This window comes from Dasypus novemcinctus, chromosome 15 (assembly GCF_030445035.2).
Source record: "Dasypus novemcinctus isolate mDasNov1 chromosome 15, mDasNov1.1.hap2, whole genome shotgun sequence".
Classification (NCBI taxonomy): domain Eukaryota; kingdom Metazoa; phylum Chordata; class Mammalia; order Cingulata; family Dasypodidae; genus Dasypus; species Dasypus novemcinctus.
In genome coordinates this window covers 82,206,934-82,229,565 of record NC_080687.1, presented here as the reverse complement: position 1 = coordinate 82,229,565, position 22,632 = coordinate 82,206,934, and the positions used below count along the sequence as shown (strand labels likewise).

Sequence of the window (22,632 nt, the reverse complement as noted above, 5' to 3'; positions counted from 1 at the left end):
CACAGTTGAGAACTAAATATATGAGATTTTGGATCCTTGATTTTTTAGTTCATGACAGATATTCAAAAAGCAAAGCTCCTCCTCTGAGACTTGTGCCATAGACCTATATAGTAGAGATTCAGGAACTGCTAGCCTAGTGTTTTTTGGATTTCAACTTCTCCTTTGTCGAACTGGCAATTTATAGTCAGCCCCCAGGGAATACATTTGACCGCAAGGCCAGGTACTCCTCTCCTGTTTGATTTCTAACAAGTCAATAGTTTCCAAACAAGTAGAAACTTTTGTCTTGGGAAAAATAACAGCTACAAAAACCAATATGCAAAAAATTCATGCTTTGAATGAAAATAATTTCAAGCTGTTTTCCAGTATGTTATTTGTATCTGAGTTTCTTTCATTTACTTTTAGATTTTCAAAATTAAGCGCCAATTTTTTCTTAATTTTAAGAAGAATACATGCTCACTAAAATATTCCAATAAAAAGCCCACACCTGAAGCAATGCCTAGTGTATAATATGAACTCTTTACATACTCGTGGATTGAAAATAGAGAGAGTTGCTTTTCAAAAGTTGTAATTGCCTATAGTTAAAACATAATCCCTTCTCTCCAGTTCCACATCGAAAAGACTCAGACCTGAATGGATTAGACTATTTAGAGTCTCTGGTTATTATATTTTCACCTCAGAAATATTGATGTTTAATTCTGAGGCGTTGCATTAGTTCCTGCTGGGAGGGGTATAACATGGCATATACATCAATCTCCTCCTAAAAGAAATGAAAAAGTTAGGGATTAAAAAAGACATCTGAGTTCAAGGGTTTTGAAAAAGGATTGTGAACCTGTGTATCTTTTCAGCTTCTCAGGCACATGAGCACCCACACATGCACACTTGGCATATAACAAACATACTAATTTTTAGCTACTTTTTACTTGTAGTTATACATAAAATGTCATGGATGTCCCTCCATGTCAATAAATGTAGTTTCATATAGTCTTACCAGTGGTAGAATTCTGGACTATTAATGGATGTATTAAAATTCTTTAAATTGTCCCTCACTATGAGAAATTCAGATCATTTACATGGATATTCTATTTCCAGTATTCTTGGTTTTTAAAAAAATTACTCTTTAGTCCAGGGAAAGTTGCTTAAATTTCTCATTCTTTTCTGTTTTCTCAGAAGAGAAATAATAATAATATTTGCAATTCATAGAGCTGTTGTAAAGATTAAAGATGAAATGTTGGTATGTATATAAATAAGATGATCAATACAAAATACTGAGTAAATATTGACACATATCATTTTTATTGCTGTTGTTCAGAGAAAATGGCATAAACCATTCTGCAAAGTGATTTAGGGTATTAATACGTAAATATATTCTCTATAAAAAATTTTTAGTCAGTCTATTGCTAGTAATTATATAAGAGTAGAATTTTATTCCAGAATATTTATTTAGATTTATAAGAAGTAATTTTACTGTAATTCAAATTCGTTTTATTACAAATTGCCATTTTGACCTATCCAAACATTTGCCACTTTCATTTGAATAGGCAGTTCAAAAAATTGACCAATTTTTGTTAGAATGTCTTGTAATAATTATTTCCAGATATCTTAAATTCCTTAATCTACCAAAAACTCTGAAGTGGAAAGTTGTTATTAAGTCTTCCATAAGGACTGGGTTGTTTATAAATTGGCCCCTGAATGAGGACAAGTTCACAGTGGGTAGAAACTGAAGAGAAGAATTGATCAAAGAACTGTTGTAGGTCAATGCATACTAGAAATTTAGAAGTATGAGAAACATTTGATAGCACCTGATTTCTTTTACACTTCTTTTTTATATGAGAAAATTCTGAGGCATGTCAATTTTCCCCAGTACATACAGCCAGATAAGAATAGATGTCATCCATCCTAGAATTTAGGGTTCTTGCTCCTACCCAATTCGGGCACTTATGATTGACATGCATTTATTATCCTGAGTATTGATAGGACATGAGAACATCTTATAATATGAATAATTACTCTTTGGAAGAACTGCATCTTGGTTCCTAGACCAAATGTCAGTTTACAGAAGGATTCTTCAAGACCTCCATATATTAACCATCACAAATTCTGCTAGAGCCTATGTTCAGCTCATTGTCACAGGGTCTTCCAGATGGGAGAAAAGCAATAGTTTCAAGAGTTTCTCTAGCTTGGTCCTATGTAGTGGAAATGTTTCCAAATTTTGGAGGCTCCAGAAATGCCAAGATTCTCAAATTTGATCATAAAACTAGCTTGGATTGTTTCAGTCTAATAAAAATTGTCCAACAGCCCTCATTGCTTTTATTTGTGTTTAATTTAGAGTTGGACAGTTAGTAAAGCAAAGTCATTCAAGGGGCCCTGACCTGGTATTAGAACTCTGTAGGGAGCATTGATTAATGAGCATGAATAGAATAAGGCCAGTAAAACTCTAAAGCAAATGTAACGATAATAAGTAGAAATAATAGAAAACACAAAGTACATAAAACCAAGGTGAGTCAGGGAGTATTTGCAGGTTTTTTATTCTAAAGAATACACCACTTTGAGTCAAAAGAAACTTACCCATGTTACTTACTCATTTCGGAATCTCTTGCTAGCTTCTCATCAATTCCACAAGCCTCAGTTTCCCCATCCATAAAATAGAAAACAATTAATGGCCCAGCAGGTGAGGTTGAAAGGAAAGACTAGATTTGGAGAGATCACCCTGTGAAATAAATAAGGAAACAAAGGTATAAGAAGAGTGAGGTCTTCAGAGTAACCAAAAGCTGGAAAGCCATGTCTCTGTGGAAAGAAAATGGGTTTCTCACTCTTATCCTAAGTACACTCTAGAGGAATTTGTAATACACTTCAGGAAACTTCATGTGTATAAGTGAATTTTTTTTTTCTGGTGTTCCCTGATGGTACTGAGTGTTTTCACAGTTTAAAGCAGTTTGGAATTGAATATAAACATGCTACAAATCACCTAACACTGAAATCCACTTAAAAAATATGAACAGTTTTTCAATCCAGCACTTTCCACATGAAGTGCATCCTGTGAAAGGAATGTGTTTCCTACCGAGGATGAAAATGATCTGTTTTTTCTAAATTGCTACTTATTTAAGCCCAGTACATACATTTTTTTAAAAAGTGTCATTAATATTTTTTCTACAGGAATAAGTAGAATACAATATTTAATTTTATGTTTAAAAACTCAGTCTTTCCAAGCTAGGGGTCAGCAAATTTTTAGGTTAAAGGTCAGTTGGTAAATCCAGTCTGTCACAACTACTCTACACTGCTAATGAAGCACAAAAGCAGCTGTAGGACACGCAAATAAATGGGCATGGCTGAGTAACAATAAAACTTTATTTTTAAAAGAGCCAGCAGGGCCAGTCTGGGTTGGGGCTCACCGACCCCAGTTCTAAGGGATTAACTGTTAACGATATTTCTTATTTTTTCCCCATTTGTGTGTGTGTATATAATTGCACCAAGTAGACTATAAATGCCTTCTAACAAGATCAAAAGGATTGTCTGTTCTTTTAAAACTAGGTATGGAAGAATGTAATCCTATTGTTTCTTCAAGTGATTGCTATTACATACGATTGCTTTTTTCACTAGAGGAGAAAATTCCTTAGAATTAAACTCCTCAAGCACAGAAAGAACTGGAGATGTTTGAATTAGATATTAAGTGGCAGTCTGATAAAGAGTAGAGGTATTTCATTTCATTTTGTGCTAATGTTTAATTAAAAATATGTAAACATTAAAAAGACACCGCTTTATTTTAACTTCAGATATGAACGCCCACCTAAAATAGACTACCTCCATTGAATCATACATTTTAAATGTGATACTTATTCTTATATTTCAGGAGAAAATGATAAATATTCTAGTATTCTAATACTCATATATTGCATAAATAATTAACTTTTTCCTCAGAGTAGAGACTACGTTGCAATAATTATTTCTAGGGACAAGTCTTCTAAAATACCTTGTATATTATTTCTTAAATAATAATTCTGTTCTCTAATTATTATTTTTTTAGCAACCAGAAATAAAAATCCAATGGGACAATTCCTTTGTAAATTTAAATTTTTATATTCCTTTTCTTATTCTTTTTCTTTTTTTTAGGACAAAGATAACAAATTATCTTTGAAACTTTTGCAGAATTTTGGGGACTTCAAAATTCCCCAAAAGTATTTGCTAATTATTGGTTGCCTAACAGGTTGCCTATAATGATAAAGTATTAAAAATTCTCTATGTCTGTCAAGAGTTAGAGGAAGGAAAAACTTGTTGCATTTCAGTTTGAATTCCCTCTCTTTTTGTTTCTCTCATTAGGAATTGGAATGCACCCTTGGAGGTGATGGCTTACCAGAAAGACTGATATAAAACCAGACAAAAAGCTTATCTCAATGATTTTTTAATTTGAACAATGAAACCCATTATCTGAATAAATGACTTTATTTTCTGATTAGTAATTTAATACTTTGAGGAGGAAGACTTGGCAATTATGTTTACCAAAATCATTGCATTCATAATGTTTTTGTTTTGTTCTATTGGAAAAAATAAATGGATGACATGGATAATGGACATATAGTTTGATTCATCTTTTAAATTAGTTATTTGTTTGCTTGTGAATTTTACATAACATGTTAAATGTAATATATTAAATTTTTTTGCACTTCAAAAGGTAAGTGTTCGGAAGTGCCTATTTTGAAAATTTGTATGACAATAAAGATGATATGTAATCATCTGGTTAAGTACACTGTATTCTAAATACAATATTAGAATATTGATAGTAATTGGCAGTTACTACATTTTCATGTTACTAGTCAAAGGAAAACTCTGATTTATTTGTGTAAAATACAATACTGAGCACATTAAAATAATTTAACACAGTAATATAGAGGGTGAAGGTGCAGATTCTTTCAGAGAGCCACCTGGTTATTAAGAGTGATCATCAGACTATTAGTATGAATTGATACTTAGTACTAATTGATAATTTAAAACAATTCAAAAAAGGCAATTTACATTAACTACCCATTAACTCATTTCCAAAAATATTGTGGTGGTTCATTATTGTTCTCCATTATCTCAGAGAGCAGCACAAAAACTGACTGGTGCTGGCAGTCTCTGGCAAGTATCATTGTTCTGCTGTGAATTAGGAATATGATGGGCAACTCTCTGAAAATCACTTAGCTCTAGTTTAAAAAAATAAATATGGACAATAATTCCAGTGTATCAGCTAGGCAGTTGGGAGTAACAAGTCTTAATAATGCTATTTTCTAGATCCTAAGATAGGAGAGCATACTTAAGATTTCCCAGCACAGAATGTATATGACACTCTTTACCTACATTTAGATTCAGTGCAGTATAGTTTCAGAGCATGACCATAATAGCTAAATGAATTAGACTCAAAACTAGTTTTGAATCATAAATAATGCAATTTATTAAAATTTTCTTTGTTTCTTAGCAAGCTCCTTAAAAGTAATAAAATAAGATTCTAAGTAAATATATCTTTCAGAGGATTCAGTATTCATAGTGACAAGTAAAATAATAATCACCAATTTATCTTTATCCAAAGACAATGTATTTATCTTACATTATCAATTTATCTCTCTCTTCATTTGTTACAAATACTAGAAGAAGCCGTTTGAGAACTGCAATGAAATTTTCATTGGCCACGTATAAATTTTGAAATTCTAATTCCTGGAGGCCCAATTGCAGAGAATCCAGTTTTAGGTATATTCCTTCCAATGGAAAAACCCATTGTTAGTCTTAATAGAGATGAGAAAAAGAGGAAAGCAGAGGAGAATTTCTTGAAACTAAAAGACTGGCTAGAGACTGCAAAAAAAATAACAGAAAAGAAGTTGAGGACTCCCTCCAGGCCTACCATGCCTCCATTCCTGTTGTCCTCATCCCTTTCCACACTGAAATAAAAAGGGTAGAGTGCAGAAGCAGATGTGACTCAAGCGGTTGAGCTCCTTTCTTCCACAGGGGAGGTCTTGGGTTCCGTTTCTGGTGCCTTCTAAAAACAAAAACAAGCAACAAGCAAGCAAACAAATGAAAAAGCCGTCTCTGGGGAGCCGATGTGCCTTGGTGGTTGAGCACCAGCTTCCCATTTACAGGGTTCCCAGGCTCAATCCCAGCCCCAGTACCTCAATAAAAAGGGGGGAAGGGGAAAGGGGAGAGTGAATACTGGACAGGACTGAATGGAGAGAATGACTGCATTGAAGAGAATGACTGAATTGGGTGATATTGGACTTAGCAACTTAATGAAGTGAGTTCTGATGTCTTTCCCAGCACTTCAACTCATGGAACAATGCTGTGGCACTGCAAAGGAGAAAGCACATCTGGTATCATAATGATGCCCCATAGACCAGATTCAGTAAATACATAAAGGGAATGTGTAACAGTCTCTCCTTATTTGTACTTTCATAGGTAGCAAATAACACAACTTTTGATTATCTCAGTTTTCTTCATGCTTGTCAAAGATAATTTTCTTACATAATAAATACTGACACATAAGTCATTGTCATAATTATCAATGTCATTTATAAAGGAGTTAACATTTGTAAGATATTTTAATTCAAAAATATACAGCCAGATCACTTTAAATAATAACCCATGTCATCCTAATTGATTGAGAGGTAGAATTAAAAATCTGGATTGCAGCATAAAACTGTTACTTACTGTCCTCATATTTTTAATTTAAAGGAATGCTGGTTTTTGTTAAATGTGGTAAGAATTTCTCATTTCTCATGTTTTTATTATGCCTTTAGGAACAAAACACAAATGCCAACCACATTATACTAGTCTAAAATGTATTATTTTGAAAATCTCTGATAAATACAGTTATTGCCATACTTCACGCACTTTAAAAATTCCAAAGCCATAGGGGCTGTCAGATAACTTTATAAGTGGTGGCTTAAAGTGTTGTTGCCTACTTCAGCAATGTAGAAAAAAACACACCATATATTCTGTTGAAGGCAAAGCTATCAGAAGCTATGTTGGTATGAAAAGACTTAAAGTGAATTATTTACCTCTTAACACTCCCTTGTGTTCTGTCTGCTGCAAAGAGAATGCATGTTATCACCGTGAAAAGCAGTGCCTTTGAATTAAGGAAAAAGTTCAGCTTGTTTTGTTTTCAACCGAATGGCATCCCTGTTAGGCAATCAAACTTGTGTTTTCTGATTGATAATCCCTAATGCCCAGGGAATTTTCAAAATTCCATTCCCCTATTCCCAGACTGGGAAAACCCTGAACATCTAAATATAAATGAACCTATAGTGTTATAACTTAACACCATATCCAGAACTTTTTTCTTTTTTTAAGACGAAACACTGCTTTAGTCATGACATATCTAATCTCAAATTAGTTTGTGAGAGGTAAATTTGTCTGCTAATCATGAATTCAAGCAGGTGAAGACATACTTTGATTTTCCTTAATAATTACTATTCCAAATCAATGCCTGAAGAATTAAAACCTCCTCCTCCATATTTATATTGCAGTCAATGGGAGATTCTTATTGGATTTGACATACCTGTCTTTACAGTTACATACCTGTCTTTACCTTCTAACAGCTTACAAATTTACATAGATAATGATGACAGACCATATAAAGTTTTAGTGTTATTTATTAACTGATTTTAATTAATTAATTATTACGGCTATTGAAGCACAGGTTTCTAGAATCCATTGCAATATATCACAGCCTTTCTTCTTCAGTGTCTTATTCCTATCATTCCCTTTCAGCATATTTTTAATTTCAAATATTGTGTTTGTCATTTTTTGAAGTTTTGTTATGTTTGGATCTTTTTTTACATCCTTGTTTCTATCCTCCTGGGCCAAAATTAGGGCAAGACAAGGGAAGCATGTGGAGTGGAAAAACTGAAGAGGCCCTTACCCTCAGGGTCATGTCTTTATGTAGAATTTTAATATTTCTTGCAGATATTTGATATCTCTGTCTGCCTTCTAATTCCATCAACTCTCTCCTCTATGGGTCTGTTTCTATTGATCCAATTTCCTTCTAGCTATGGGTTATATTTTCCTGATTCATTGTATGCCTTGTAATTCCTGATTGGATTACAGATATTGTGAATTTTGCATTGTTGAGTGCTGGGTTATTGTGATATGACCTATAGTCTGAGCTAAATGTTTGTGGAATGAAAGGATTTACAAATTGGACTGAACAGTGACTTCTTTTCCAAAGGTTCCCTCCTTGGTAAAGATGCTGGACTGAAAAAGGCAAGAGGACTTCAATAATATCAGTAGTTTAAATCCCCTAGCTCCAATATTTTGGTATTACCAGTCATTCTGGGAATGTCAGAGCTGTAGTGTGTCAAAAGTGTTCCAGCCATAGAAAGATTCCTGACTTTTCCATGACTCTATAATAGGTAACAAAAGATAATCCTGGGAAATTAGCACCAAAGTAATAAATATTTAAATATAAAGTTTATGTATTTAATTATTAGAGTATGATTGCACTAATCAACAGACTGAGTTCTATCAACATTTACTTAAATAATATGGATGATGGTGAAAATCTAATCCTAGGATCCAGTTTCCTAATACTCACCTCATTCTCTCTTCCTTTTTGCAAAGATACATTTGGAAACTAAGTATTTTTTCTTAGAAATTCATTAGAAATGAGACTCAAAATGACGAGATCTTTATTTTTCTCATCCCACAGGTGACTCATTTTATAGAAATCCAAGTGTTGTTTTAAAATTCACCAGACTTTCATCTAGTTATCATTAATTCATGACCATTACAGTGCCGCATAAAGGATTTTAAAAATTAAAAAGTTACAATGGAAATGACATTATGTAACTAAACTTTCATACATTATCTCATATAAAACATAACAGCCGCATGCTTTAGATGGTATTATCCCAATTTTGCAAGTTGTAAATTTATTTTAACAATATTTTGCATAAATTTTAATACTAGATGCTAATGATTTGGTATTACATATCTTTTGATTCCTTACTAAATTTTGCTGCATTAAATTACCTCCAAATGTGGAATTAATTTTAGGAAATATATTCTAAATTTGAAGACTTACCATTTCTGAAGGTATATCCCAGTTCTCCATGATATAGCCATTTCTGTGTTTTGCCTTGAAAGGAGACACTTCTCCTTTGCAATTAATGCAGGTTGAAATCTTTATTAAAGTTTTTGCTTTATGGCTGTGTAAATGGGAGCTTCATATAAAGTCTTTGAAAGGAATGAAAGTTTAGCTAAATAATTCATAGGTAAGAAACTTTCTTACAGAGTTGTTGCTTGAGTCTGCTCCTGTGGTTAAATAGATCTTTATATCCTAAATTCATTTGTAGTCTGTCCAAATGAATATGGGCTTTCTTTATAGACTTTAGAAAGTTGCCTTGGTATAATTTTCAAAAATAAAGTTTAGAAGTCCTCTTTACTGAGAATTAAAAAAAATAATATATTTTTTTATAATTCTCAATAAGGCAGAAGAATCCTCAGCATATATGAGAGGCCCATCATCTCCTTAGATATGTTTTTTGATGTTTATTTTCAGTTTTTAAATTAACCTACACTACCTTGACAATTTTTAGGTGTGGAGTTCTATGAATTTTTACCTATGTTTAACTTCAGTAACCTCCTCCAGAATAAGAACACTAAACAGTTTCATCACCCCAAAATCTTTCTCTTTGTATTCACGCTTTTTCTCCACCTTTACCCATGGCAACCACTGGTTTGTTCTCTACCGTAATAGTTTCCTTTTTTGAGAATGTCTTATAAATGGAATATACAGTATGTAACTTTTTCTCCCTCCCTCCCTCCCTCCCTCCCCTCTCCCTTCCTTCTTTCCTTTTTCTTAGTAGTGATTCATTGTATTTTTGTACCACAGTTTGTTCATTTTTCACCTGTTGAGAGACATCACAGTTGATTCAGTTTGGGGTGAAAGGAGCTGCTTTAAACATTCATGTAGACATTTTTGGGTGTGCATATGTTTTCACATCTTTGGGGTAAATACCTAGGGATGGGATTGGTGGATCATATGGTACTTTTTTGTTTAACTTTATGAGAAGTTTCCCTACTGTCTTCCATAGTGGCTATAAGATTTTTCATTTTTAAATAAATGTGTAAGAATCTCATTGCTCCACATACTCATTAGTACTTAATATTGCCAATATTTTTTATTTTAGCCATTCTAATATATATGCAGTGATATTTCATCATAGTTTTAATTTGCATTTCCTTAGTTATTAATTATTTAGAATATCTCTTCATATGCATATTTGCTATCACTATGTGATGTGTCCATACAAGTTTTTGTCCACTTTTAATTGGATTTATTTGTTTTCTTACTGTTTAGTATATTGAACATACAATATAACAATTATTTTCTACTAGCTGGTGACTTGCTCATTTTTGTAAAATTCTCTTATTGTGTCTTTCACAGAAAAAACTCTTAATGAAGCTTAGTGGAGTTCTTTTTTTGTTCTTTTGTGGATCAAGTTTTTGGTATCATGTCTGAAAACTCTGCCTAATCCCGGATCACAAAAATTTTCTTTTGTTTTCTTCTAAAGTTTTTAGTTTTGTATGTCTCACATTTAGGTCTATAATGTAAACAGTGTGAGGTGTAGCTTGAAATTCTTTTCTATTGAATTATCCATTGAATTGCTATAGCAGCTTTGCTAAAATCCATTAGCCATATTTCTGTGGGTCTAGTTCAGGACAGTCTCTTCTGTTCTATTTATCTGTGTTTGTTCCATTGATAATATTGTACTAGATTAATTATTGTAGTTTTATAGGAAGTCCTAAAATAGAGTAGTAGCATTCTTTATTTTTTTTCAAAATTATTGGTTATCCTGTTCTTTTGACTTTTCATATACATTTTAGAATCATCTTGTCTATATCTACTGAAAATCTTGCTGGGAATGTTAATGGAATCAAATTATAGATCATTTGGGGAACACTGACGTCTTTACCATGTCGCATCATCTAGTGCATAAACAAAGTATATACCTACATTTTTGTGTCATCTTTGATTTGTTACATCAGCTTTTTGTCATATTCAACATGCAGATCCTGTACATTTTTTTCAGTTTATAGCTAAATATTTGATTTGGTTATTATTAGTGGATTGGTTTTGAAATCTTGGTTTCCAATAGTTATTTGTTAGAATATGTAAATACTAATTTTTATGTGAAAAAGAAACCTTGCTTAAAGCCATTTATTAGTTCTTAAGAAGTTATGTTTGTTCGATGGTTTTGTTTTTGCTTGTTCTGTTTCCTTGATATTTTCTACCTAAATAATTGTGTTTGTGAATTTGAACAGTTTTTCTTCCTGTCCAACTTGTATGTCTTTTCTTTTTCTTGTCTTATTGAATTTGTTAGGGCTGTCTACAATATTGAATAAAAGTGATTCGTTTACCTCCTTGTTTGTTTCATGATCTTAGGGGAAAATTTTAAGTCTTTCATCATTAAGTACGATGTTAGCTATACATTTTTTTGTAGATGCCATTTATATGGTCAAGGAAATTCCCTTCTATACCTGGTTTGCTGAGAATTTTTATCATGACGAGATGTTGGATTTTGTCAAATGCTTAATATATTTTTCACTTCCTATTCTTAATTACTTTTAGCCAAAAAATCTATTTTCAATTCTTTTGTTAGTCACTTTCAGTTCAACTTCTTAAGACATATGTAAATGTCCATATCAAATTAATCTACTTGTACAATTAAAGCAATTTCCCATTTTCAGGTAACACAGCTTAGTCTCACTACTTGTTCTCTTTTGATCTTTCTCAGGGAAACTAGTTTTTTAAATTATGAATTTGTTTACCAAAGTCCTATTAGGATGAGCAAATTGAAGAAAATGACATATCTTAGAAATATTTTATATTCAATATTGCTAGAAAAAAAACCTCAGAATTCAATGATCATTTATAAATTTACAATTTGCATAGTAGTACTAGAGAAATGCAGAAAGGCACATAATTTAAGAAACCATCTTGTAGACTTGATCCACTTAAAGTGTTTGCTTGCTTGCTTGTTTATTCATTTGTATGTGTTTTCTGACAATGTAAGGGAAAGAAAACTAAATTTTAATTTTTTAAACAAAATAACAACTAACAAATCAGCAGTAATAGGAAGGCCTACCAGTTTTATAAGTTAGATCAGATATGTTTTGTTTTGAGAAAATAATCAGTTTTTATAAAGCTTTCATTTATTGTATTTCATTTATTGTAATAGATTAAAAGATTATCATACCTCAACATTTTTTAAGTGGCTGCCTGAAAACTCTTATGTAACTGGCCACATATTGAGGTAACATAATTTTTAATGATAAACAAATTACGTATTTTAAGATAATAGTTAAAAATCTCCATATTCAAATTGTGTGAGGGAAAAACATTCTAGTGATTTCTTCATACGAAAGAAGATTACATTTTAAAGAGTTATTAATATCCATGTTTAATTATTCTGCTAAGAATGAAAAAACCTCAAATTTGCTTTCTTTCAAACCCTAAATGTTAAGAATTGTAAATATAAAAGGTAGAACTTGATTTTTAGAATACAGTGGTAGAAAATATTTGAACGCCCATCTACTCTATACCAAATGATGGTATGTGATACACCTGCATTTTCCCTTATTTTTCTATGCAAATATTGATATTTTATTCAGATTATTTTAAATGAGTTTTCAGACACTCTTGGGGCCTAGGTAATGAAAATCTTACTTGCTATATTAGAACCAGTGTGGTTTTTATAGTGAATTAGTTAGTTTGTTAAAGGCCAAATTGCTATTTCATTATGGTAATTATACACATACATATGACCTCTCACATTCCTCTCTATTTTAATGGATGAGTGAAGACATTATTAAAATCTTTGATTCTTTACTACTGATTCAGTTGAAAAACTTTAAAGTTGTACTTTGTGAAATTCTAGACAAATAAATCTATTTCTTTCATTTTCTTTACCTCCCTCCCCACTGTTCAACTTCCCCATATTTATTTCATTCTTCCTCTATTTCTCTCTCCCTTTCTTGCTTCCTAGCCACCATTACTTTTATTTTTCCTCTTTTCTTACCCTTCCAAAATTCATCCTTTTCTTCATTCTTCTTGTTTTTCTACAAAAAATACTTGGTAGAAATACTATTGCCTTGTATTTTTGAGACACTCTCATACATAGGTACATAAATATATGCATGTGCACAAATTCACCTGTTGATTCAATGAATATATATTTTGTTTATATTAGTTCAAGTTATCTTATTTTTTAGAACTGCCTAGAACCTTAATATTATACAAACATTTTTATATACTATCTGTGTTAGTACAGGGGAAGAAAGGTTTCCTTACCTGGTCTCCCTGTATCTAACTGAATAGGGATCTATGCCTTACGATTGCTCCTTTAATTCAATCTATTAAAATCATAAGGCATTTTGTATTAGTTCTTCTACTTTCTAATGAGAATTTCCACTTTCATTTCATTTTATATTGTTTCCTTAATACCTAGGAGTCTATCTTACTGCAGTGTCTTAAAATACCAATGCTTAGCTTTTAACTGACTACAAGAATGAATTGGATGTTTTCGACCAATTCGAAAGGACAAACTAGATTTCATTAAAAAGTTCAAATGCTGAATTTCTTAGTAATTTCATTTTTTAAAAAATTAGCAAAACTATTTTGCAAACATTTTGCCCCTTCTTTTGGTTACCCCTGTTTTTGTTACTGGAAGGTAGAGTCTATCCTTAAAAGTTGGTAGTTTGTCAGGATACACATGAAGATTGAGGTGTACCACTGAAACTAGAAACTAGTACCTGTTAGTGAACACTGCTAGCAACTACAAGAGAAGGAGGTTTAGGCGAGAGGAAGGAAGCCAAAACAACTTTAATGTTCACCTTCATCTTTGCATGTAGTTTGATAAAGGACATTTTAGGCAAAGAAAAGATTACAGATTGAAGAATTTGTGAGGCTCTTTCCTCCCTGAATTTTCTAACAAGACAATAAAGCTTACAAACTACCTTAAAATATTACTCTCAACTTTTTTGGGGTAGGATAATAGTTCACAAAGCTAAATACTTATAAATTATTATACGGGAAGGAAAAGGGGAAATTGTTATTTTTAATTAGTAATTATTTAAAAAACCACACATATTGTCCTCCATTAGGCCTTACCTTGGGCCCTCTGCTTCATGAATTGCATGCTCCCTGTGCCACTGATACTTGTATGCTGGATGATCTTGTACAAACCCCTAGCTGCTTTAGAGCATAATGGTGTGATATGAAGTGATGTAGAAAACAGGAGAAGCTTTGTCACTGCGTCAGCTGCAAGAAGAAGTAATGGGTATGAATGTACAGTATAGGGAAATCTATGAAAGATCCAGTCTCCTTCTCCCAAAAGACTCTGTTCCATGATAGAAGGAGAATTCAGTTCTTTTTGGCAGACCTCCACATCAGTTTGAAAGCAGTAAAAACAACCTTACAAACAAGCCTGCTTTCTCAATATCTTTACTCTCCATGTTTTAAGTAGCGTATTTCTTTATTTTGCTCTATTATTAATATGCAAGGAGAAACACCCATTTTCATTGTATTGTTTCCATAGTTGGGTTGGGGTGAAAATGAATTACAGAGATGAGTTCAACCCTATGTGCCATGCTGTATTTGTTATTGAAAAATTTGAAGGAAAGGCCCTGTATTGCTTCATTGAGGAGTGGATGACTTTAAATTATATTTCATCAAGAAGGGGATTGAATCCCAGCAGGTGATGTAATTATGTTTAAAAATGACTATTATTAAATAATTCACACTTTTAATATGGAGAAATTAGGTCATTTTCCCACTCCTCCCACAAACATTCAATCTTAATATCTAAGTAATGAAACAACACAGTGTTATCCATCCCGGTACTAACGGAGAATGCCAGTTATGACAGGCTCATTGTTTACTTTTAACAGGTAATTTGTGGACCGGAATCATTTAATTGTTCTGAGTACATAATTACATGTCAGCAATTTCCAATTTAATTAAAATGTACAAATCTGAAGATTAAGGGAGTTTTTGAATTATTAATCATTTTTCCACTAGGAAATCTTGTTGCTCTGCAGGAGATTTGTCCAGTGTACAACTATACGTATTTTTTTCCTTCTCTTTCACAGACAGACAATTTTCCCGCAGAGCCCAATTACATGGGCAGCAGGCAGCAGTTTGTTCAAAGGTAAGGCCTGTTAAATAACTTTCTCAGCTTCCCCATTTGCATTCGTGTCAAAATTGCTTTGCAAGAGACTACACTTCAGATTGAAACTCGTAGAGACAACACTTTCTCTTCTTTTTCTTTATATGTATTTCAGTAGCTCCACGTTTAAGGACCCAGAAAGAGCCAGCCTGAGAGACAGTGGGCACGGGGACAGTGATCAGGCTGACAGTGACCAAGACACTAACAAAGGCTCCTGCTGTGACATGTCTGTTAGGGAGGCACTCAAGATGAAAACGACTTCAGCTAAAAGCCAGCCACTTGAACAAGGTGAGTGAAGTCTTCCAATGCTTACTAAGTGTAACGCTTAAGCCATCATTACAAACCTATCAGTACTCGTGTTGCCATTTCTCACTGTGGAATGGACCATTGATAATATTTCAGAAGAGACTGCAAATCCCCAGACTGTCCCAGAGAAAAAGCAACTCTTCCATATCTTAGTAGCAGCAGAAAGAGCAAAGCCATGGTTATTAGTCTTTGATCTTTCAGTGAGTTGACCAAAGTCACTATATTGTTCATACCTTCATGTATATTTCCTAACTTTTCCCATTTGGGTTTGACTTAAATGGAAAATATAGAATGTATTAGTTAGAAATGCACATTTTAATATATTTATATTATTAAAATTAATTAATTCAGCACTTAGGTGAAATGAAAACTTGTTTGGAATTTTTTATCTCTAAGAAATGTTGGTATATTTTTAGTTAGGCATTGAGGTTTAAAGAGGGTCAAGTAATAGCCATCCAGGAGGTTTGGCTCCTTTTGATGTCTTCATGGATGCCAAATAAATATGAACTTGCTTACTCTGATAGAGATGATATTGAAAGACCTCTAAATAAGTGCATACATTTTTTCTAGAAGTCTATCCAATTCATTCACTTTATTTGCTTCATTTAAAATCAATTCTGGTGATTTTATTATTTCAAACAAAATCAGAAATTTGCTAATGATTTGCCCAAAGAGAATTTAGCTACTCTTATGTGTAAGACTTGGGGAGTATGAATAGGTTTTTCTGTATCCTACTGTAAAAACAGAAAAGTTTTGTCATGTAAATTGAATTTCAGAATTGCATATGTATTACTTAAGCTAGTTAATATATAGGTTTTGAAATGTTAATAGAATTTAAATGTATTTAATATTTATTACTTTGGTGCTTTTGAATGAGAAATAATATTTAAAATATGAAAACATATAGCTTGTAAGTCATTATTCATTGATGATTCATAGAAAAGTAGATTTTGCATGTAGTACAGTCTCTCCTGTCACACAAACATCAGCAGATACAACACTATTCTTCTAATCATGCTGAAATAGTAACTATTTAAATATTATATTCATATATTTTATGTCTATACTGAATATAATTATGTTGGATTTTTTTAAGGTTGGCTTCACAAAAAGCTTTGTTTTTTAAAGTAAAAAGTGCCAGAAACATATTTTTCTTGGCATTTTGCCATAGCAATGCTCTGTGTAGCGATACAATAGTGTTTTTAAAATTATTTTTAATGGGCAATTTGAATACTTATCTAATATTCACAGTTGCTGCAAATTTGGATGTCTACTTGAAGTGACTTAAATGTTCTTGATGGGTTGTTGCTATGCGATGTAAGAATATATAAATCTTTTAAACCCATTTTAAATAATGGGTTGTTGGATCTTTATATGCAAATACACAGCACGAGATAGCTCACTCTTTGTGTGTGATACATAAAGGGATTGACTTCTATTTATAAAGCTACATAAAGTAAGTAAAGAGTTTGCATTTACACTCATGTCTTTATGAAGAACTTTATTAACAACAATAAAAAATCCTGCTGTTTCCATTAACCCTTTCAGTCTACTAATTAAGCAATATATTTGATGTGAATGAACAAAGATCATTAGAGAAAAAGGAAGTGGCTTCCTTTATACCTAAAAATGTCATTTATATGGAAAAGTGTTTAATTTTAATGCCGAAAAGTAAACTCTTAGAAGGATGACCCTTGTTCTTAAAAGCCCAAAGTTAGCATGTAGGTTAATTAATAGTACAGATGAAGTAATTCCTTTTCTATTCCAAGAATGAGAATGCTAATAGAAATGGCTCCCATGAAACAAATGATTTACACATATCCCCTTTAATAAATATGGGAAAATCATTACAAATCTGGAGTCCACACCTAGGTAATCCATGAATTTTGTAGGAGAGAATTGACTACCTTTTATAAAACGTGATTTTTAAAGATTATCTCAAGTGGTGTTTCATTGATTGATTAATGGAGTGATTGGTTTGATAGAATCATTCATTTAATAAATGTATTTTTTTCAATATGTAAACAAAAGTTAGGTTCCACAGGAATGGAAAACATAAATTTGAATTGGATCCTGCCTTTAAGAAGTCACATGTCTAGCACAGGTGGCATAGCTCCCTTTCTATCTCCCCCTCTCTCTATCAAAAATCTCCCTCTCGTTCTCTATCTCTTTTTCCATTGTCTATTTATCTGCCTATCTACCCTATCTAGAGTCAGATGATTGGAACTAGCATATGCTGAGATATTACTACTAACTATAAACTCTGCTAGCTTCTTTCTAAAGTTAGCTTGTTTATATTGTAAATCAACTCTTAAAAAGTCATTCTATTTTACATATAAGAAAGCAGAGTTTCTGGGAAATTTATTAACTGTTCAGCAGATTGGAATTTAATCTTAGGTTTAACGAAGACCAAAATCTGTGGGAGAATTTGCTCAAATAACCATTTTGAGCCATTCTACTGCCTTGATACCAAATAAGCATAGAAGAGTGTGTATTAAGTAGAGTTAATCTATGTGCACATCCTATCTCATATGCACTGACTCAACTACTTTTGTACTTTGCTCAGTATGTAAAAGGTACTATCCTATTTAGTTCCCAGAGCATTCTTAAAAAGGTAAGTATTGTTACTTTCATATTTAATAGATGTTAATTAAGTAACTTTCTCAATATCATGCATCTAGTTAGTATTGAAGTCAACATTATTATGAAAACAACATGCCTTCGGAGCCCACTCTCTTAAGCAATGCTTTAGATTATTCACATAATGAGCAGCTTTTTCTAAAATAACTTTAATATGTTGAGGTAGCAATCAGCCATTTTGCTGGTTAGTATATTCTGTTAATCTATTTGAAAAGCATTATGACAGGCAATGCCACTATTAATTTATTTCACACATATAAGAATAAGTCTCACTTTATAGATGAAAGATGATGACAGCAGTATTAAAACCATTCTCATGTTAAAGTTCAAGTATTAAGCCTCAAAGTTTAATACGTTTAAAAGTCTCCTACAAACAAAATCAATTTTTTTGGAGAAAGAAACTAAGAGCTAATAAAAAGAAACCTCTTTACTAGTTTTCCTCTCAAAAAAAGTTTTGTAGCAGTGTCTTATGCAGATTTGTCTTAAAGAATAATTTATAGCATATTATACCTTACATTTTTGCATTATTTTAGTTGAATTCTTTCCCTATTTCAATTTCCTCATTTTAAAAACTAGTTATATTTCTATATTCAAATATTTCTTTAATTAAGAAATGAAGATCAATTGCCAAAACAATTTTCACAAATCAATAGAAGCTTTTACGATAATAATGGTCTCCCTTTGGAAATGACCAAGACTTTTTTTTGAAATTTTATGATAATAATGGTTTCCCTTTGGAAATGATCAAGACTTTTTTGAAAATTTTTGAAATAATGGTTTCCCTTCGGAAATGGAAATTTAAAAAAATTTCAAAAAGTCTTGAAATTTGAAAATTTCAAAAAAGTCATGTTACTTTTCTCTCTCCCCTCATTGTTTTCTTTGTCTCTAATATTGTATTTTTCTAGTTTAATCATCCAGATTCACAGTATTGACATACATTGTCTATTATTTTAGGAAAAAATATTTGAATTCAAGAGCTAATAGAAGGTGTAATGTACAGAACTACTGCAAAGATAAGTCCTCAGTAACACTGGATTTTACATTAATAAGCCCTTTCGTAGAAAAGGATTATTTTAGTTTCTCTTCCTGTGATAAAAAATAAATTCAAATAATGTGCTTACTTTCAATTTGATTGCATTTTTTTGCACCCTGTTTCTCAGTTACTTAGTTAACTAGATATTCTTCATACTCCCTTAATCCTTTTTCAAATATATGGTTAGATAGATTAGATAGAAAGATAGGAAAATAGATCATAAGATCAATGAATTGATAGATAAAATGATACAAATGCTTGGAATTTGTATAGTAGCATAAAAACACATTATGTAATAAAAAGTAAATGTATATTTCTATCTAATAAATCATCTATTATCAGAAAAGAACACAGAAATTGACTACTAAAATACACCAGTTCTTATTCTGATGATTTTATATTTTAGAATAGAAAACATTAGTATAAATATATATATAATGTTATTTCCATAGTAGAGGCACATAAAGTTTTATAAAAAATAAAACTTCCATAGAATTTTTTTAAATTTTAATTTAATTTAATTTTTTAAAAATATTACATTCAAAAAATATGAGGTCCCATTCAACCCCTCCATAGAATTTTTGAAGCTAACTTACTTCTTTTACCTCAGAAGACTATTCACATTTTAACAATCTTGAGGATGAACTATACCTGTTAATTTCTATATACTACAAACCCTGTAAATTAATTCATTTGTTAGCAATACCCTTTTCTTCTTTTTATTTATTTACTTATTTACTTATTCACTTATTCACTTATTTATTTACTTATTTATTTACTTACTTATTTACTTATTTATTTATTTATTTATTTATTTATTTATTTATTTATTTCCCCTTCCCTCCACCCGGGTTGTCTGTTCTCTGTGTTTATTTGCTGAGTATTCTTTGTCTGCTTCTGTTGTTGTCAGCGGCATGGGAATCTGTGTTTCTTTTTTTGTTGCGTCACCTTGCTGTGTCAGCTCTCCATGTGTGCGGTGCCATTCCTGGGCAGCCTGCACTTTCTGTTGTGCTGGGTGGCTCTCCTTACGGGGTGCACTCCTTGCGCGTGGGGCTCCCCTATGCGGGGGACACCCCTGCGTGGCACTGGTCTCCTTGTGCACATCAGCACTGCGCATGGGCCAGCTCCACACGGGTCAAGGTGGCCCGGGGTTTGAACTGCAGACCTCCCATGTGGTAGATGGAAGCCCTAACTACTGGGCCAAGTCCTCTTCCCCCCTTTTCTTCTTAAACGCATTTAATAAGAGCTCCTTGAAATTCACCAGCCTCCATTATTTCCAAAATAATAAATGTACAGTGTTTATATATGATGATAGACATTTTCTCTGAGCTCCTCATTGATTGATACCAAGGGTTCTCAATTTCCCAAGGATGTTTCCCAAGGAAGTCTTCTGATATCTTTATAATTGACTAAATCCAATTGAAGCCTGAAGCTAGTGGAATAGAATGCTACCGGCATTTCTGTTGTCCTCCTGTGTCAGGGATGACTGTGGTAAGACCTCCCCGCCACACACACATCTTACCCTTCTGCTAGGTGGACACCTCTCAGCTTATTCCTCCTGGCTGGAGTCCAGGACCTTTCTGTATCCCAGGAATTACTTCATTCAAATTCTTCCTCATTTTACATTTTATTTAATTGCTCTTTTTTCCTATTCAGTTCTGTGACTCCCATGTGCTCTCCCTACTGCTAAAAAATCTGACTTGTTAAATTCCATATTGCATTCAAAACATTTCACAATGGAAACTGATTCTAATTTAACAAAAATAAAATCCATGGAAAGTTGAGAATAACAGAAGTACCATTTTGCTCTAGAGGAATATTAAAATTCCAGTGTTAAAAGTAAATTACGTTCTTAAAGTTAGACAGTTTTCCCAGAGGACACTCTAGAAAACGACAAAAGCTGAAGTTAACGGGTTTCATTTTTGTTCTTTTTTTTTCCACTTACACCAGTATTTGACTTTGGCTTGTGGGCCCCCATATGGAAAACAGGACTAGTCCAGTTTAAAGGACTGCAACACTGATGACCTGATTTCATAGTTTTGGTGAAGGCTTTTGACACCAAACCTCTTTAAACATCCCTCCACAATTCATTGTACAATGACTTCAGTTACACCAGATTTCTAATTATGTTTGGAAAGGCAACAGTTCCAAGGATTTCCACCATCTATACTTCACTAGAGAAATGCTATTTAAGAAAGCTCTAGTGGGTATATGGGAGAACAGAAGTTGAGCCTCTTGACCAACCTACGTGAAGGTGTGGAACCATATATTCAAGATTTTAATGTGTAATTTCAAGCTTCCTTTCTGTTCCCTACTCTGCATTGTTAGTGCCATCAAAATTTTCCAGTCAGCTAGTCTTTTTCCCAGACCTACCCATGAGAGGCAACAGCAAAACCACTTCCACATAAGCAAGTGTGTAAAGGTGATGATTACATCTTCTCAGCTGCCTTCTGGAAATTTCTGAAAATTATTTTTTAAACAAACACTATTGTAGACTTATTAATAGTGAATTTGTCTTTGGAAAGGAATGGAAAAATACTGCTATATGTGGAGGAAGGAACTGTTGAATATTGAATGCCAGAAAAAACATCATTTAAAAATTTGTAAAAAGCACTGCTGCTTTAAAACTCACATAGGTGATGTTTAGAAACTGTATTATTTTTCCAGTATTTCATATTTCTTGTAAGGTTTTATTAGACTGCATTTATCTAGTAGTACCTCAATATCAATATACTCATTTTTGTAGGACTTTAAGAATTCATCTGAATTTACATTTTCCTGGATAAAATATCCCCCAAACTGTGAGCAGCTTCATTTTTTTTTTACTTACCAAACTTTTCAACTGTCCTATGATTCACTTAACTTTAAAAGTTTCAGTGGCATCACTTTTCCTTTCGTGTAAACATCTGCTTCTAAAATCCTGCAGCTGAATCATGAAAATAGAAGTTTTATCACCCTCACATTTGTTGCTCAATGCTCAGTGTAAAGATTCCTGACAAGTGTTGAATGATTTGCTATAGACTCAATGTGATTTTGAAAATCTCTTGTTTTTAGCAAGCACTGCAATTATTTTCACTAAACCATTACAATTAGGGAATTTGGGGATATATTTCCCAAACTTTTTCTTTAGGAGTTACCAGGGATTGAACCCAGGACTTCATGCCTGGGAGGCAGGCACTCAACCACTGAGCTACAACTGTTCCTATTTCCCAAACTTTTAAGACTCATTTTTGGATCAGGGACATCCTCTATAGACTTGGAATTACTTTATCTCTCAAATATCCACACAGAACCAATCAGAAGATTTTCCTTTTTGCAGTATTTTTATATTGTAATGACATTATTATTTTTTCACTTTTGTAAATAAAGTCCTAGTGCCTGCAAACTTTGAAAATCTGGAAAATGATTAGTTTATCTGTCAATTAATAACTCTAAGTAAAGAATGTTAATTAAATAGGTCTA

At 32.5% G+C, this 22,632-nt stretch overlaps 1 protein-coding gene across 3 annotated transcripts in view; it reads left to right on the top strand.

The window, feature by feature from the left end:
* Window positions 1-22,632, top strand: part of PCDH17 (protocadherin 17) — a 151,606-nt gene that overhangs the window by 19,781 nt on the left and 109,193 nt on the right. For 2 of the 3 annotated variants that reach the window (XM_004462800.5, XM_004462798.5), the window contains exons 2-3: window positions 15,115-15,173; window positions 15,307-15,479. In XM_004462800.5, the coding sequence (XP_004462857.1) occupies window positions 15,115-15,173; window positions 15,307-15,479 (232 nt within the window). The remainder of the gene's footprint in view (window positions 1-15,114; window positions 15,174-15,306; window positions 15,480-22,632) is intronic. The other variant, XM_004462799.5, reaches the window with a different exon arrangement.